This window comes from Chiloscyllium plagiosum, chromosome 11, assembly GCF_004010195.1.
Source record: "Chiloscyllium plagiosum isolate BGI_BamShark_2017 chromosome 11, ASM401019v2, whole genome shotgun sequence".
Classification (NCBI taxonomy): Eukaryota; Metazoa; Chordata; class Chondrichthyes; order Orectolobiformes; family Hemiscylliidae; genus Chiloscyllium; species Chiloscyllium plagiosum.
This window is the reverse complement of record NC_057720.1, coordinates 59,982,969-60,001,343: the sequence shown is the minus strand read 5'-3', so window position 1 is coordinate 60,001,343 and position 18,375 is coordinate 59,982,969. Positions and strand designations below refer to the sequence as shown.

Below are 18,375 nucleotides of genomic sequence, written 5' to 3'. Positions count from 1 at the left end.
AAATGCTTCTTCAGAAAAATTTTATGTTTGGATCTAAATGAGGTTATGAACTGTAAAACCTGAGTTTGAATTAACGGTGCATTGATGAGATATTAGTCTCCGTCCACTTTTGCCAGCTAGTGCGCAAGGGTTGACTGCAGTCTTATACCAGTTTCAATATGTTAGTTCATGTGTGTTCTGCCTGAAGACAAGTCATTTAACAACTGTATCCTGCTGCTTTAACTTGAGTCATCTTCCTGGCTGACATTTTTTTAAGCGAATGTTTATTAAATTGGCAATTTCAATTCTAGTAGCCAAATGGCTAAGTTGTGTGAAATGCAAATGGGATTGATTTTGGGGATAATATTGAAGAAGTGTTAATGTGTTGTACCTGATTTGTGAGTGTTTGATAGCAACAATGTGTGCAAAAATTACAAGAGTGGTTTAATTTCAATCACTGGCATCTACCAACTTGACTCATTAAGAATACAATTTGAAATTAAACATGAAAATGGTGTTTACATTTTCACTAATCAGATAGTTTGTTTGTCTTCCGGATAGTGAGCGACCAGCAAACAGCATGATAACTGGAGTTTGATTACAGTGCTTGAGTTATTTTCTCATCTGCAATTCAGACTGTGGTCATGTGGTGAGCCATACATCCCAATCCCTTTCGCGCCAGGCAATTACTTTCATGCTTTCCATTTACTGTGTTGTGTCCCGCAGTAGGAAAGTTTTATACATTTGGAATTTTGCTTCCTATTTAGATCTTTCAGAAACCACACAGGAAGGGGAGTTAAAAAAAATAGGGAATTTATGTTTGATTACCTCTGCAAACCTTCGAATGATCAATTACAGGGCATCTGTGAGGAAACATAGTCTATGCATATCCCCTCAAATTATGGGATGGCAAGTAGAATCGAAGGACGAAAAGAAAAGAAGGGTTACAGAGGCAAGGGAATGAGTAAACAGTAGTCTGGTCTTCTGTACTGAGATTTCTTATTTTCCTGTAATGTGTAACCTTGGAATGACTTTGTTATGTTTGTGCTATATATGTAATGAACTTGTTCCAAAGCAGTGTCAATGTTTTATTTATATATGGTTTAATCTATTAGACTATAATTAGCAGTTAGAAAGTAATTTTACCCAGGCTGTTTATATGATGCCACTATAAATGAGTGTTTCCTCTCAACCTCTGAATAGATACTCATGTACATTAACGAGAGTAGGAATCATTGTACTAACTCAGTAATAACTCAACATCTACGTTAGAGAAAATGTCTATGAGATATAAATCTCTACTGGAATGTTAAGTTTTAAAAAGACCAATGTTTTAATTTTGTCAATATCAATAGTGGAATTACATCGAAGTATGTGGAATTGACAGCTGGTCGAATGCTCATGTTTATTCTCCACATATACCACACCTCAATAGCTTTCATACATTTCAAAGCTGAGTTTGTTTTGTGAAATTTCTCTATATATATCTTATTTCTTAATCAAGGAGCAGGACAAGTGATCTGAGATATTAGTTTAAATCCCGCCATGACACAGGAGAATTTAAATTCAATTAATTAAGTAAATCCATAACAAGAAAAGCTGTTGTCAGTAATGGTGACCATTAAACTGCTGAATTGTTGTAGTAGTTCATAACTGTTTTGAAAGAAAGGAAATAGAATCATAGAGTCATACAGTGTGGAAACAGACCCTTTGGTCCAACTAGTCCACGCGAACCATGTTCCCAAACTGAATTAATCCTATCTGCTTAGCCCATATGCCTCCAAACCTTTCTTACTCATGTACATATCCAAATGTCTTTTAAATGTTGTAACTGCATCTGCATCCATCACTTCCTCTGGCAGTTCATTCCAAACATAAACCACACTGTTGTAAAAAAAAATGAAAATCAACTGGGTCCTTTTTAATTCTTTCTCATCTCATCTTAAAAAAAAAAGCACCCTAGTTTTGAATTTCCCCACTCTAAGGAAATGATTCTTGTTATTCACCTTATCTATGTCTCTCATAATTTAATAAATCTCAATAAGACCACCCCTCAACCAACTACGCTCCAATGAAAAAAGTCCCAGTCTTTCCAATCTATTTTTATATCTCAAACCCTGCGATCTTAGCAAGACCCTGGTAAATCTTTCCTGAACTGTCTCCAGTTTAATAATATCCTTCCTATAACAGGGTGACCAGAATTGCATGCAATACTCCAATAGAGGCCGCACCAACATTTTGTATAACTTCAACATAACAGGAATAAACAATGAAGGCAAGCGAGGCTAAACATCTTCTTAATCACCTTGTCTACCTGTGAAGCAAATTTCAAAGAATTATGTACCTGAACCCCAAGGTCTCTGTTCTACAATATTACCCAGGGCCTTACCATTACTTATACAAGTCCTGTCCTTGTTTGCAATACCTTACAATAATCCAAACTAACCTCCATCTGCCACTTGTCGATCTATTAACCCAATTGATTTGAAGTAATAGGAGACTGAATAATATTAAACTACCAGCTTGTAGCTGGCAGCTCCAGTTTTAGCATGGTTTCATAGAGCATCAGTTCCGTAGATCATCTCTCAGGTCTATTCATGCTGTTGTCTTTGGATCACATCGTTGATGGGTCTAACAAGAGATATGATCCCCACCTGAGTGAAAAAGATCATTTTGTTTTATGTAAGTACAAAAAACTCAACAATGCTCCTTATTGTGTGATCAATGCATTGGGACTTTGACCTTTTTGCATGGCAATGTGTACTCACCAACTTAAAAGTGAAATCTGCTGTATTTACTCAGTGTGGCTCATGCATCACTCCAGACCCACAGCAATGTGATTAATTCCTACTCAGATATGACCTAACAAGCCACTCTGCTATAGTGAAGAAAGCAGCTGACTATCAGTTTCTCAAGAACAATTAGGGATGGACCATAAATGCTGACCTTGTCAGCGATGGTCAATTTCATAAATGAATGTTAGAAACAGGGTCATTTTTATGAGCTTACATTTCCAATGGAACACTGAACAATGAATTTGTGAAAGTAACCTTGCAATGACTGTGAATCAGAAGTTTCAGCATAGTATATCCAACCCAATACATTCACAGTTGTCAGCTCTCTTGTGGTTCATCATGTAATGGATAGTAACTTGGCGACTATCAATAAACTCAATATCATTTTCACCTCAGCTTAGATATTTTCATGTTTCAGTCTGAACCAAAATGTGTTCTGATGCAGAGAAATTGTGTGAGGATTTTCTGGTGAAAGATCAATAGAACTCCAGGAGGACCAAGATTAATTGTTAAAATTCACCAATTGCACCATTTCACCTTGGTTTCCTGAATTCTTTTATTCAAATTGTGGCAGCAGATAGAAAGAACTCTATAAAAATTCTTCCCCATAGTCTTTAAACACGGATGTGGAACTAATTTTGTTTCACTGGTTATATCTGTTTAGCTTGTGCAGGTAGCTCATTCTCAGAATACCACATTTTAATGCTAAAATGTTAAGAGTTTAAGTTTCGATACTGGTGAATTTGCCCCATAGTCCTATTCCTGATGCAGCTAAGATTGGTCTCAATGATTGTAAGATAAGGTAAGCAAAGCCTTGTTCTGCTGGTCACCGAAATACATCACTGCTGCAGTTATTAGGTATTAATGTTGTGTGGGATTCACAGCTTGATAAGGGAAGACAAACCTAAAACTTCTCCCAATGGCTTAGTCGATAACTGCGTTGCTCAGCAAGTATTAAGCCATACAAATCAGAGAAGATTTGAGCTTGATTTTGATTAGTACTTGGTTGGTTGATCAAGCCATGGTAAATTCTCCTCATTGATCAAGATTAATTCCTCTGTGCTACAGCAGAGCTAACGTGCCATTTATTGTTTCTTTAATTGTTCATGGCATGTTGGTCATAGAGTTGAAAGAACTGAACCCGGTTGGAGTGGTTTATTGCCATCCAAATATGCTGAGCAATCTACTGAAAATGATTTGCAGGAGTTTGCCTAAATGCTAGTGGACCTAGCTCCAAAAAGGACACCAATGATTGTTCAACTGTCTTTCCCTTCAATCCAGAGAATACAACAGGAGAAAATTCTGAGGGGATTTTTATAGATTTTTTTATTTGTCTTTGATGCATGGTCAGTACACTAGGACTTTTATTGACTTGGGAAGTCTTTGTTGTCAAACACTTAGAGTCATAGAGATGCACAGCACAGAAACATTCCGTTTGGTTCAACTCATCCATGCCGACCAGATATCCCAACCCAATCTATCTCACCTCCCAGCATCCGCACATATCCCTCCAGACCCTTCCTATTCGTATACCCATCCAGATGGGTTTTAAATGTACTAGTCTCCACTACTTCCTCTTGCAGCCTATTCCACATACGTACCACCCTCTGCGTGAAAAAGGTTGCCCCTCAGGTCTCTTTTATATCTTTCCCCTCTCATCCTAAACCTATCCCCTCTCGTTCTGGACTAAATATTATGAGAGTTTCTGCTTCTACCACCTTTACGAGCATTGAGTTCCAGATTCCCACCATCCTCTCTGTAAAAACGTTTTTCCTTACATCTACTTTAAATGTTCTGCTTCTGATCTTAAATGTATCCTGCCTCTATTTACCCTATCCATGCCCCTCATGATTTTATAAACCTCCAAGGAAAACAGCCCTAGTCTATTCAACCTCTCCCTATAGCTGTCCTGTACAGCTGCAACATGACCTCCCAATCCTTGTACTCAATACTCTGACCAATAAAGGAAAGCATACCAAACGCCTTCTTCACTATACTATCTACCTGCGACTCCACTCTCAAGGAGCTATGAACTTGCACTCCAAGGTCTCTTTGTTCAGCAACACTCCCGAAGACCTTACCATTAAGTGTATAAGTCCTGTTAAGATTTGCTTTCCCAAAATGCACCTCACATTTATCTAAACTAAACTCCACCTGCCACTTGTCAGCCCATTGGCTCATCTGATCAAGATCCTGTTGTAATCTGAGGTAACCGTCTTTGCTGTGCACTGCACTTCCAATTTTGGTGTCATCTGCAAACTTACTAACTATACCTCTTAAGCTCACATCCAATCATTTATATAAATGATGAAAAGAAGTGGACCCAGCACAGATCGTTGTGGCGCTCCACTGGTCAAAGGCCTCCAGTCTGAAAAATAATCCTCCACCACCACCCTCTGTCTTCTACCTTTGAGCCAGTTCTGTATCCAAATGGCTAGTTCTCCCTGTATTCCATGAGATCTAACCTTGCTAACCAGTCTCCCATGGGGAACCTTGTTAAACGCCTTACTGAATTCCATATAGATCACGCCCACTGTTCTGCCTCATCAATCCTCTTTGTTACTTCTTCAGAAAACTCAATCAAGTTTGTGAGACATGATTTCCCATGCACAAAGCCATTTGACTATCCCTAATCAGTCCTTGCCTTTCCAAATACATGTACAGCCTGTCTCTCAAGATTCCCTCCAACAACTTGCCTACCACCTACGTCAGGCTCACTGGTCTATAGTTGCCTGGCTTGTCCTTACCATATTTCTTAAATACTGGCACCACGTTAGCCAACCTCTAGTCTTCCGGCACCTCATCTGTGACTATTGATTAGATTAAATTACTTACAGTGTGGAAACAGGCCCTTCAGCCCAACAAGTCCACACCGCCCCGCTGAAGCGCAACCCACCCATACCCCTACATTTACCCCTTACCTAACACTACGGGCAATTTAGCATGGCCAATTCACCTAACCTGCACATCTTTGTGACTGTGGGAGGAAACCGGAGCATCCGGAGGAAACCCACGCAGACACGGGGAGAACGTGCAAACTCCACACAGTCAGTCGCCTGAGGCGGAAATTGAACCCGGGTCTCTAGCACTGTGAGGTAGCAGTGCTAACCACTGTGCCACCGTGCTGCCCAGTGGTTGATGATACAAATATCTCAACAAGAGGCCCAACCATCACTTCCCTAGCTTCCCACTGAGTTCTAGGGTGCACCTCATCAGGTTCTAGAGATTTGTCCATCTTTATGCATTTCAAGACATCCAGCACTTCCTCCTTTGTAATATGGACATTTTTCAAGATATCACCATTTATTTCCCTACATTCTATATCTTCCATATCCTTTTCCACAGCAAATACTGATGCAAAATACTTGTTTAGTATTTTCCCCATCTCCTGCGGCTCCACACAAAGGCCACCTTGCGGCCCTATTCTCTCCCTAGTCACCCTTTTGTCCTTAATGTATTTGTAAAAATCCTTTGGATTCTCCTTAACTCTACTTGCCCCCTTTTTGCCCTTCTAATTTCCCTCTTAAGTATATGTCTACTGCCTTTATACTCTTCTAAGGATTCACTCGATCTATCCTGTCTATACCTTACATCTGCTTCCTTCTTTTTCTTAACCAAACCCTCAATTTCTTTTGTCATCCAGCATTCCCTATACCTACCAGCCTTTCCTTTCACCTTAACAAGAATGTACTATCTCTGGAGTCTCGTTATCTCATTTCTGAAGGCTTTCCATTTTCCAGCCATCCCTTTACCTGCAAACATCTGCCCCCAATCAGCTTTTGAAAGCTCTTGCCTAATACCGTCAAAATTGGCTTTCCTCCAATTTAAAACTTCAACTTTCAGATCTGGTCTGTCTTTTTCCCATCACTATTTTAAAACTAATAGAATTATCGTCGCTGGCCCCAAAGTGCTCCCCCACTGACACCTCAGTCACCTGCCCTGTCTTATTTCCCAAGAGTAGATCAAGTTTCTCTAGTATTTACATCCACATACTGAATCAGAAGATTTTCTTGTAAATGCTTAACAAAGTTCTTTCCATCTAAATCCTTAACACTATGGCAGCCCCAGTCTATGTTTGGAAAGTTAAAATTCCCTACCGTAACCACTCTATTTTCCTTACAAACTATGACAGCAATCAGTTATCTGTAAGATCTCTAGTGGCACAACTGATCTGCTATTAATTCTCTTTGTCTAAGAAAGTCACCTCCCAAAGTATGAGAGGCAATTAGCAGTTTCCAGACTGTCTCTAACCATATACATGGAAGGTAGAATATTTGGCTGACCAGATGAAGGTTGATATAAGTTTTGTTTGTCAACATTCAATGAGTTTCTTGGTCGAAGAGACCAAGAGTGGCTTGCAAGCCTGCTGCAGAGAGGGCAATGGCACTGTAAACATCTGCAAACTACAAATCATGTATACCGACAATGGTTAGTTTAGGTTCAAAATGGTGGCATCTGAGGTTAAAGAGTTTTCTGTCTGGACAGTATTTAATAACATCAGAGGACAATTGATACTTGTTAAGGTGAATAACCATTGTCAGATTGACTGTAAATAGTATGGAGATCATCAAACAGCCTTGCTTATCTCCACTGTTATGGACTCAACCGAACCTCCTTAAAGTGTATCAAGGAGATAGCCCAGACCCTAACCTTTATCTTATATAAAGGTAAATGTAAAGTGCTGTATTCCAGATATGATTCAATGGGTTCACTATTATGTTTTTCAGAAAAATGCACTTTATTCACACAGTGCAATTAACATACAAGCAAAAAAGAAGAATTGACATAATTAAGTATTTCAATAGAGTTAAAGTTAAGTAACATATTATCTAACTATTCGTCATCAACTGTTCCAATCTAGTAACATCCCAGAAATACATTCTTGGCAAAGTCAACAAAACAGTTTTTCCTTATGTACTATCTCCTGTCCAGGAATAAGGAACACCAAAAGAAACAATCTTGCAGCAGAGAGAGAACTTAAGCTTTTTGCTGCAGCTGTATTGACCAACTTCAACTCCAAAAGCCCCATCTGAAAGCAAAACTAAAACCCTGGGTCTGTATGAGCCTGACTGCATCCACTCATGCTTCTTCTGTCTACTTTTAAAAAAGCACTCAGGGTCCTCAAAGCTGTTTACCTATCACTTCTGAAGCAGACATGGTATCAGCACACCTCTTCAAGAGAAACCGGACAGAATATCTCTTCAAAGGCATAGTATCATCACACCAGCTAAATTTTGTGTCTGTTTCAAATCTCCCACTCAAAACATTTGCAATGATATCCATGATGCAATTACAAGACTATGATTAAGTTTCTTAAGCATATAAATCATTGGAGCATAATCCACAGAGCCTTACAATTGTTTCATACATTTGTTTGGTCAGTAATTGCAATTAAGAGCTCTTAGTGTTCTTGACATTTTTCTTGGACAACGTTAGAGGTTGCTGTGGAAGTCCTTAGTCAAACTGTCATCTACAGGATGTAAGCAATTCAGGTAAAGATCTGGACCCTCCCCGGGCATGGCGGGGTGGGGAGGTGTCTCTCTGTTCTGTGATCAGTCAATAAGCACTCACAATTGATCTGGTTCTTTAAGACTTCATTCTTTATTTTTTTCTTATGGCCGGGCACAGATCATCCAGAAAACAGGTTATACACATAGCCTAAATTTTTATAGTTTTCTTAAAGAACAGTACAGGCCATAATTGTACAGTACATTCAGACAATTGCCAATTAATTTACAATATAGTGTTATTTGACAGCTACTCGGTCCAGTGATATTTCCTGGGAACCAACTTTGTTTTCCAACACTCAGGCCACCCTTATCTCACTGAGTCTTTTCACCTGCAGTTGAAGGTCAGTTAGGATGGCCAGTAATGTCTTGTCTAGTCTAGTTATTTCTGTGCTGTAAAGGAAGCATTGTCCGCTAATCTCTATTGAAGCGGACTGTGGTTGGTCAATTATACAGCTATAGCAGAGCTAAAAGCCATTTTATGCAGCTTTTAGCAGAATTGTCAAATTTGTAGCCGAGAAGCCATTTTGTCATATTATTTGCATTGAAAGCCATTTTATTGCCACCTAACTTAGTAAGAGCATGTGTTAAGTGGTTGTTCCTGACAACAACTCATTACCTCGGCCTGTATTCAGGTTTCAGATCCTCACAGGATAACGCCATCCAGAATTTTCTGTGCTATGGACAAGGAAAAAGAAATTTCACAGCACATTCTATTTTCATTCTTGAAGAATGTTACAATTATCACATTTCTGAATTTCAGTGGGGTTCTTTACCCTTCCAAAGCTACAGAAAGAGTACAAAGGTCTACCAGCTTTGAAGGCCTCAGCCAAATAGCAGAGAGCTGCAGGTTTTTTGTTCATTCGATTGCTTGTTGCAAATCTTCCATCATCAGGGGTCACCCATGGATTTGATCACAGGACACTGCATCAACTAACACGGTGCATTGAAGAATTGTTCAAAATGTTCTTTGTAGAGTTGATGGTGGCACTGTCATCCTTCCGAAGAGAGGTCCATTCTGCGAACAAAGGGTATTTTGAAGATTTGATTTTGGTCTGCAGATGACTGTGGTGCCTTTTAAAAATCTTCACATATCATAATGCTCAAAATCTCTTATCATCACATGCCCTTAATCTTCAGATTATCTTTTGACTTCAGCCTTAAACTGTAGAGCTGGTTTCTTGAGTTTTAACCTTGGTTTATCCACCAAGCAGTGAAGGCTGCTTGTGTTTGTTTCAGGAGGTCACATATTTGAACATCATTTGCATTGAATCTATCTTTGCGACAATGGGACTTAACCTTGATGATCAGGGTGCAGTAGTTTAACACAGTACGAAAGTAAGGACTGCAGATGCTGGAGATCAGAGTCAAAATTTGAGTGGTGCTGGAAAGGCACAGCAAGCCAGGTAGCATCCGATGTTTCAGGCAAAAGCCCTTCATCAGGAGATTTTCCTGCTCCTCGGATGCTCCCTGACCTGCTGTGACCTGCTATGCTTTTCCAGCACCACTCTAATCTTGACAGTAGTCTAATACAGCTGACTTTATTTGATCTCACTGTTACAGAATTGAGTTGAATAAATGAAGATTTTCCTGATATTTCATGATCTGCACTTGGAATTCAAATTTTCAGTTTTTAGGGTTAAAACATTAATCCTTTTCCTTTGGGGCCCTGATGTCTCGGTGCATGTTGGATGGTCATCACTAATTGAACAAGTCAATGATCTGTCCAAAGAGCATCAGTCCCCTCAATGGACCAAGTGACACAGACATTAATTAGATCATTAACCCAAGAAATAGCTTAATCTAACAGGTGTCAGTGCTTAGATCTAGGATGCTGTGATGAAGCTCGAAGTAGAGAGCATGTTTTGTGATGAGCAGTGTGGCCACCCAACACAGCTGATTAACCATAACTAATTCTTCGATGCAGGGGATATTGATCTGAAAGAGGACACTCATATTAAAATACCAATCCTGCTTTTGAACTGTCAGGCATTTTCAGAGGTATCACTGATGATATTTCTCCAATGATTTGAGGTGTACGTTGTCCATGTCTCTGTCTCACATATGAGTGAAGGTAACATACAGCCTTACATAACTTGAGCTTAGTGCTGTGCTTGAGGTCTTTGACTAAAAAAACAGTTTTTTCCTTAGATGGCAAAGAGCTGTGCTGGCACACTGGGAGAAGGAGATGTTGAGTTTTGCCATAGATGTCTGCCTTTGCCGAGAGGGGGCTCCCAAAAAATAATCCATCTGGGGTCCAATGGCTTATTCTGAACTTACACAGTAAGGGGGCAGTCCTACATAGCAGGATCAGACTGCAGGAAGATTTTCATCTTCAGGATGTTCTGCCTAAGGCCTGTTCTTTCTCACCACTCCATGAACGTGCCACCAATGCTTCAGAGCCTAGCCTCTGTGCATATGTGCAAGGATAATCTGTGTACTACAGCTTGATGATGGAGATTGGGGCAATTTTGGTTTTGCACTTGAAGTGATATAGATTGAACAGTTTCCCACTTGTCCTGTAGAGTAGCTTGACACTGTTGAGGAGAGACATAGAGGTAAGGTATCATTGCCACATGAAAGACAGAGAAAAACATTGGTGTGATGACCGAATTCTGCCTTTTAATGAGTCCACTTTGCACTTGTGTTGGGTCTGTTTTGAATCTGTTCATGCAAATCACAGCTTGCATGTCATCGTGCAATGGGTAAAGGATGGTGACATCAGTGTGTCCTTTTAGGACAGATTGAATACATGTGACAAATTTTTGTGAGTAACTAAATTTGTGGAGGATTTTCCATAATCCGCCCTGGTTACACAGTAGAAGGCTTTCATGAAGTCAAAGTAGGTCACGTATATCAGTTACTGCTGTTCTCTACAATATTTTGGACTTAATTGCTGTGAAGGTGCCTTTTATTGGATGAAATCCACACTATGACTCAACTAAGAGCTCTTCAGACGCAAGGACGTGGCGATGAGGAGGATTCTTGCACTGACCTTCCCGATGGTAGATGGCAGGTCAAGTCCTTTTAATTATTGCAGTTAGTCTTGTCTTGAACATAGCCACAATTATAGCATTCCTGAAAAAGGGCTCATGCCTGAAACGTCGATTCTCCTGCTCCTTGGATGCTGCCTGACCTGCTGCGCTTTTCCAGCAAAACATTTTCAACAATTATAGCATTGCCAAGAATGCTTTTCCATTGTATTTTAGTATTTTGCTGTGGATTCCATTTGCACCAGCACTCTTACTGGTTCCTGGATGTCTGGTGGCCTTTTCAACCTCCCATCAGTCTAAGGTTGTGCTGAGATGGTGGTGCGCTGCATGCTGTGGGGTGTGCTCAATGGCACTCGTGAGGATTGAGTCTCAGTTGAGGAGATCTTCAAAGTGTTTCTCTCAACAAACACTGACTGCCTCTCTGCCCTTGATCAGCACCACTCTGTTCTTAGCTCTCAGCATCCTAACTCACACAAAATGAATGGCCATTTCAGGAAGGTTCTTGCACAGGGGACCATATTTCTTCAGTAGCTTTTAGAAAAGTGGAGGGAATAAACATATATTGTACACATATACAGCAAATGATGAATTTGATCAGCATTTTACAGCACAATGTGGTGAAGATTGAAATTTCTTGCCATTGTGTAATAGTTAACCAATTCTTTTCTGCATTAACTTGAACGTAGAGAATCAATAGATTGCTAAAGGTAAATATTCCCACTCCATCACAAATGTCAGTCACTACACATTTAGAACAGATATTTAATCCATTGCTCTTTTTGGTGCATAGATATAAGCTACGTTGGCTGACATCAGAAGCAAATATTGCACAATGCTAAGATATTTATGGATATTTTAATAGACATTTGACAGATGCCCTATAATCCGGTGACTCACGTTTAGGCTCTTGTATATTGACGTTCTGTTTTGATCTGGTGAAAACAGAATATTGGGCCTCAGCCTACAACATTCACGCTAAATACACACATTTCAGAGATAGAATAGTGGGAGGCAATGTGGGACCTTAGATACTGTACATAGTTATTATACATAATGCTCATCTTGTGTTGACAGGATCAAAGTACAATAATATCCCTTCATGTGTTCTCAGCTGGGTAGAAAAGGGAGCTTTCCAACTGATATTTATTTCATGAATAATCAAATGTTGGAACCCAGTCTTTGGTGTTAGTACAGACTCCTATTCAATTATTAAGTGAACTTACTCTAATATGGTGCATATAAAAAATGTAAGTTCAAGCTTTGCTTACTTTCTAACAAGTTTGCCTCTGATTCATCTCACTTCAGTCCAAAGTGCATGACCTCACACTGAACTCCAGTATCAATATTTTTGATCACTGACTTAATCAGACTACTTCATTTTATCCCCTTGATCTTAGTATCTCCTACATACTTGGATAGGCAACTCACAATTCCTTCAACCAAGTTAGTTAAAGGATATGATGAAAAGTTGAGGCACAAATACAGAGCATGGGGAGTACCATTTGTCTCATCCCACGAGTCAGAGAATTACATACAAACACAGTGAATCATATAGTCCTTATAGTGCTGAAGCAGGCCATTCAGCCCATCAAGTCCACACTGACCCTCTGAAGAGTATCCCTCCTAGACCCACCCCATCCCTGTAATCCTTCATTTCCCATGACTAATCTACTTAACCTACACATTCCTGGACACTATGGGCAGTTTAGCATGGCCAGTCCAATTAAGCTACACATCTTTGAGCTGTGGGAGGAGACTGGAGTACCTGGAGGAAACCCATGCAGACATGGGGATAATGTGTAAACTTGAGCCTGGGGTTGAACGCAGATCCCTGGTGTTGAGGCAGCAGTGCTAACCACTGAGCCACTCCAATGTGAGGCATTCCCTGATGTTATAGTATGCAATTTCCTGAGTTGCCTGTTCAAGGTATCTGTTATTTTGGTTTTTGTTGAGGAAAGATCCAGCTTCATTCTTTGAGAAACCTCAGATCAAATCTATTTTATTCAGTATATTATTTCCTGAAAAAACCTAATGCAATCAGACATTGTACAATGTACATTGTCAATTTAATCCTAAGTCAACTGAAGTGTGAAATAGACACTGGACCTTTGCTTGACACATTTGTTTACAGAACACAACATGACTATATCTGCTCCCTACTTGCTACTAGACCCCCGCATCCCAACTGTATCTCTTCATTAGCTCTAGGTACTTAATTAAACAATGATCTTCGTCTGTATCTTAATAGAAATAACATTATAACGATAGATCAATACTTGAATCACATGCAAGTATCAGTACACTACAGAAATTATCATAACTTATCATTTTCTTTCTATCTATTGATAAAAGCTGAAATAGAGCCAGTTGATAACATCAGGAGAAGCAATTTAAATGAGAAATTCAGTCTTACTTGGTCAGCCGATTGTCATATGAACCTGGGTCATAGTTGCCACAGGAGTTTGCATTCTTCCTGCTGCTCATTTTTGCGTCCTGCTTTTCACAGTGCAATTGAAGTAAATGAATCACTGAAACACTTTGGGTTAGAACTATCTCTGCTAATGTTAATTGAACTCCTTAATATGCCTGGCTCATGGTATCTCTTTGCAAGTGAATGATATTATAAGCACTTTTTCTGAAACCAATGCAGTCAAAACAGAAAAACTATTTATTCAGAACTTTTCCCTCTTCTGAAGAAAGAACCTGAAATACTTATTCTGTTTCTTTCTTCAAAGGTACTGCCTGATCTACTTAATTTTTCCTGCAATTTTTGTTTTTCTTTCATACTTTTAATATCTGCTTTTTTATTCAATATAAAGTGAACTTTTCATGATTTAACTTAAATAACTCAGATGTCATAATCCCTTGCATTAAATTGGTATTAAATTTGGACATGACTGTAAAATCCATTGATCAAAATGGTGTTTTTCTACAATTCTATAAGTAGTTCCAAAAATATCTGCTTGATTTGAAATGCCATTGAGTGCGGAGAAGGAGACTAGCAGGCACCTGCCACTGTGAAACTAATAAGATGATGTGAAGTTAGTCAAGGCCTCTCACTAGTAATGGGATCGATTTACATCACTTGTGACACTTGTCATGCAAATGTCACAGTGTGCTGCTCTGTTAAAGATTCCTGTCATTCCTTTATCGGATAAAAAAAACTTTTGGCTTTCTCTCCATTCTAATGTGTGCTACGATGGCACATTGACTGTGTGCTGACAGAGTCCACACAGCTTTTAAAATGTTTCTTTGGTTTTAGTTTGTTTGAGATGTTACTACACTGAGTGGGGAGGGGGGCGGTGGTTTGCCCCCCCCCCCCCTTAGCACCTGCCATGTCTAACGGTTACCGTACTCTTTCCCAGCATCTGAACGACTTGAAAAAAGAAAACTTCAGTCTCAAGCTCAGGATCTATTTCCTGGAGGAGAGAATACAACAGAAATATGAAGACAGCAGCGAGGACATCTACAAAAGGGTAGGAAACTTTACATCTTAGTCTGTGTGAGCAAAAAATTGAAAGGACTGTCTACTCAAGATATCAAATTACAACCTTTCTAGATAGACAAAGTAAGAAAATGAACAAGTAGTGCTTAGGAAGGAGTAGAACACAGGTTCAAACCTTTACCTCATTATTTTCTGATTTCAATTCTACTTTCAAATGATACATGTCAAACGGTGTCAAGGTACATTCCCACAGGGAAAAAGGTTACCCCAAGTTGCTAATGCACAACTTAGCTGGCAAATGAAGAGTGGTCCAGAAAGGTTTGTAAGACAGAAAAGGAATGAAATAATCAATAAGGAAAATGGCTTGCATAGTCTAAGCAGTGTTTGCATCAATAATTTGATGATCTTTCTGCCAGGCATTACTTGTGTTCAAATTCTGTACCTAATATACCTCAAATAGAAGTTACACACAAAAACTTCAACTGTAGTTATTCTGTTTGAAGACAATCGTTTCTAATTATCTGCAGCAATCTTGTAGCGGATGGGATGTTGCTTTGCATAAAACGTGGAATACATAATTCATGGTTTATAATGACCTGGAGTCATTGATGGAAAAAGAGCTCATTGTACCTGGATATCTATAATTGGTAGGATTTATTATCTAGTTAGATGTTCATTCTTGTGGGATTTGATATCCAACTGATTGAGCAAAACATCTCAAAAATATCTCATGTTTTAGAATGAAAACACATATGTTTATCAGTACCTATTGGTAAATTGATCAAATGATTTAAATAAGCAATCAAAAGAATAAGAATCTTTGACATCAATTTCAAACCTATCGACCTGGCAGGATTGAGTCAGTGTACTGTTATAATCATATTAGTGAGTTGGACAGAGGCGTGCTCAAAATAAACCACTGTATGATGAGTGGAAAAGTGTTTTTAGATGGAATACACTCAAAAATGTAGCCAATCATCTGGAATTTAAGAAGGATTTAAAGGTGGAGGAGGAAGTGGAAATGTTTAGGAAAGAACTTGAATCTGACCCTAGTTTCTGACATAACCTAGTATTGAAAAAACATTTTAAAAGTTTACCAAAAGCCATGTAACATTGCTTAGGAATCATTTAACAATTAAGTTTAAGATAATATGTTATGTGATCCATTTAGAATCTGCTTTGCAGCAATTTGTGAAAAATCTATGCTGTTCAAACTTTTTAAATGAAATTCATAATTCAGATAAGTAATGCTCAAATTTGCAGTGTCAATCTTTGTGGGCAGATAAAGAGAGGGTAATACCTGCAACAACCTCCATCTATATGATACCCTTACAGTAGGAAATAACATCCCAGTGCAGTTTTTAGGTGTCTAATCAAACAAAAAGCCAAAGAGAGCAATATTAGTAGTGGTGAATAAAAATTTTGTTAAAGAGTTTTCAGGTGGGTGTAAAGGAATGGTGGCAAGGATTAAGGACCTCATGGCCTACTCATAGCAAAGTGAAAGAAGCAAGGAATATCTACAAGATCAGATTTATTTTCTCTCAATTGTCTACAACATTAAAATGAGAGGCTTGTCATAGATACAATGCTTTGCACAGTTACAAGAGAATTATAAACCATCAATCACAGAATAAAAGCAAAGAAACACCTTTTAGAGACAGGATGCAATAATGAGTTCTTCATCAGTGCAACAGTTAGCATAATGTATTCGGTTAGTTTATTACAGCGAGGGATAAATTATATAGTCATATGTTTGTTGCACCTAAGCATTTGACTCCACCTTCCTCTGCCTGAAATACTTTTTTATTTCACCAGGAACATTTACTATAGTGATACCATTCCCTTTAATTTCCAAATGAACTGGAGTCAGAGCATGGAATGAGGCTCAAAAGGCCAACATTAAGAGATAATGCTTGCATTGCAAACCTGCAGAATTTGCTGGTTGATTTGCACAACGACCCATTCACTTACCACATACCAAATCTCAACGTTAGCCTCAATTTTACTTTTAAGAATCCAGACCCTTGACTCCCATCCTTTAGTTTAAACTGGTCCTGTGTATCAATTCAAATAGTCTGACTGACATTTTTGCTTTGTGCCTTTGCCTATTCGTTCACACTCAATAGTGGTTTAGTGGTCTAAATGTCAGTATGCAGATCAATTTAGTGGGCTACACATTAACCAGCTCATTGGCAACAAGTTGACATCACTCTAATCTACATGTGTATCTAATTCTCAGTGATGTGATGAGTACATGTGTAATTCTGTGGCCATGTGGAGATAATCGCAATTATGTCAGATCTCTTGCAGTCCTCTGGAGTTTCTTGGAGTATTTTAACTCTACTGCATGGGTAAGCAGTTAAAGTGCTCCAAGCTATTTACTCACTGGAAATCTGCTTGATTCCAGTGTGTCTGATTTGTAACTTTTTCTTATTAACCTATTTTACTAATCAACCTAGTCATAGATTAATTATATGCCTCTGGAGCAGGTGGGACTCAGTCCAGGGTAGGAATATTGCCATCGACCCACATGCAAACCTTTTAACCTGTTCATGACAGCAGTGGGGGGTGAAGGAACTCACTTGAAACCAGTTGTGTCCTAATTGATAGATGTAAAACAAGACTTGATCATTCTTAATCTGATTCTAATAGCATTTTAACATGGATTTCAGTAGAATGGAAATGTAAAGAGATTATGAAGTAAGCTGTTTACGCCTCTTTGGGGCTAGGTGGTATAAGAATACTCTTCTAGACCAGCGGTAGCTCTCTTTCCTGTTCAAGTTATTCTATCTATCCTCTCTGCACTCCCTCCTATGATGTCCTTTTAAAACTCTCTTTACTACGTTTGGATGTATGTGAAGCTACTAATCAGTCTCTGCCTAGAACAACTGGAAAGCAGTGTGGTATTGAGGCCTGACTGTTAAAATTGCCATGGTCTCATACTTCCACTGAATCAGTCAGAAACTGTCTTCTGCAAGTCCTCCTTGGACTCCTGCTGAAAGTTAGAATTCACTCTACCTGTTTGCATGTAGCCTCATTTACTCATATCCCCATATTAATCTAACAGCTCCCATCTTTGGTGATACTTTTAGTTATTCCCCCATCTATAAGTGTATGTTATATGCTTAGTTTAGTTATACCCTGCTTCAACAAAAGTTAACAATTCAGCAGTGATGTTAATCAAGTCAATGGGTGGTGGTGAATCAGGTCATAGGAGAATAGTCACAGTCTGTACACTGTCCTATAAAGTTAAAAATCACACAACACCAGGTTATTGTCCAACAGGTTTAATTGGAAGCACACTAGCTTTTGGAGCGTCGCTCCTTCATCAGGTGGTAGTGGAGGGCTCAATCCTAACACACAGAATTTATAGCAAAAATTTACAGTGTGATGTGACTGAAATTATACATTGAAAAATTGATTGTCTGTTAAGCCTTTCATCTGTTAGAATACCATGATAGTTTCACTTCTTTCATGTGTAAATCACAAAACATAAGACACTCTGCACTCACTACACACACTACACACTTTCTCACACTCTCAACCCCCAACCCAGACAGACACACAGACAAAGACGCACATGCACACATATATTTTGTGGGGTGAATTTGTACTTGCAGGGTTACATTGTACTTTGCTCAAAAACTGCATGAATT

At 39.0% G+C, this 18,375-nt stretch overlaps 1 protein-coding gene across 1 annotated transcript in view; it reads left to right on the top strand.

The window, feature by feature from the left end:
• Window positions 1-18,375, top strand: part of LOC122554732 (myomegalin-like) — a 279,918-nt gene that overhangs the window by 199,158 nt on the left and 62,385 nt on the right. The window contains exon 4 of the mRNA XM_043700110.1: window positions 14,640-14,750. Coding sequence (XP_043556045.1) covers window positions 14,640-14,750 — 111 coding nt within the window. The remainder of the gene's footprint in view (window positions 1-14,639; window positions 14,751-18,375) is intronic.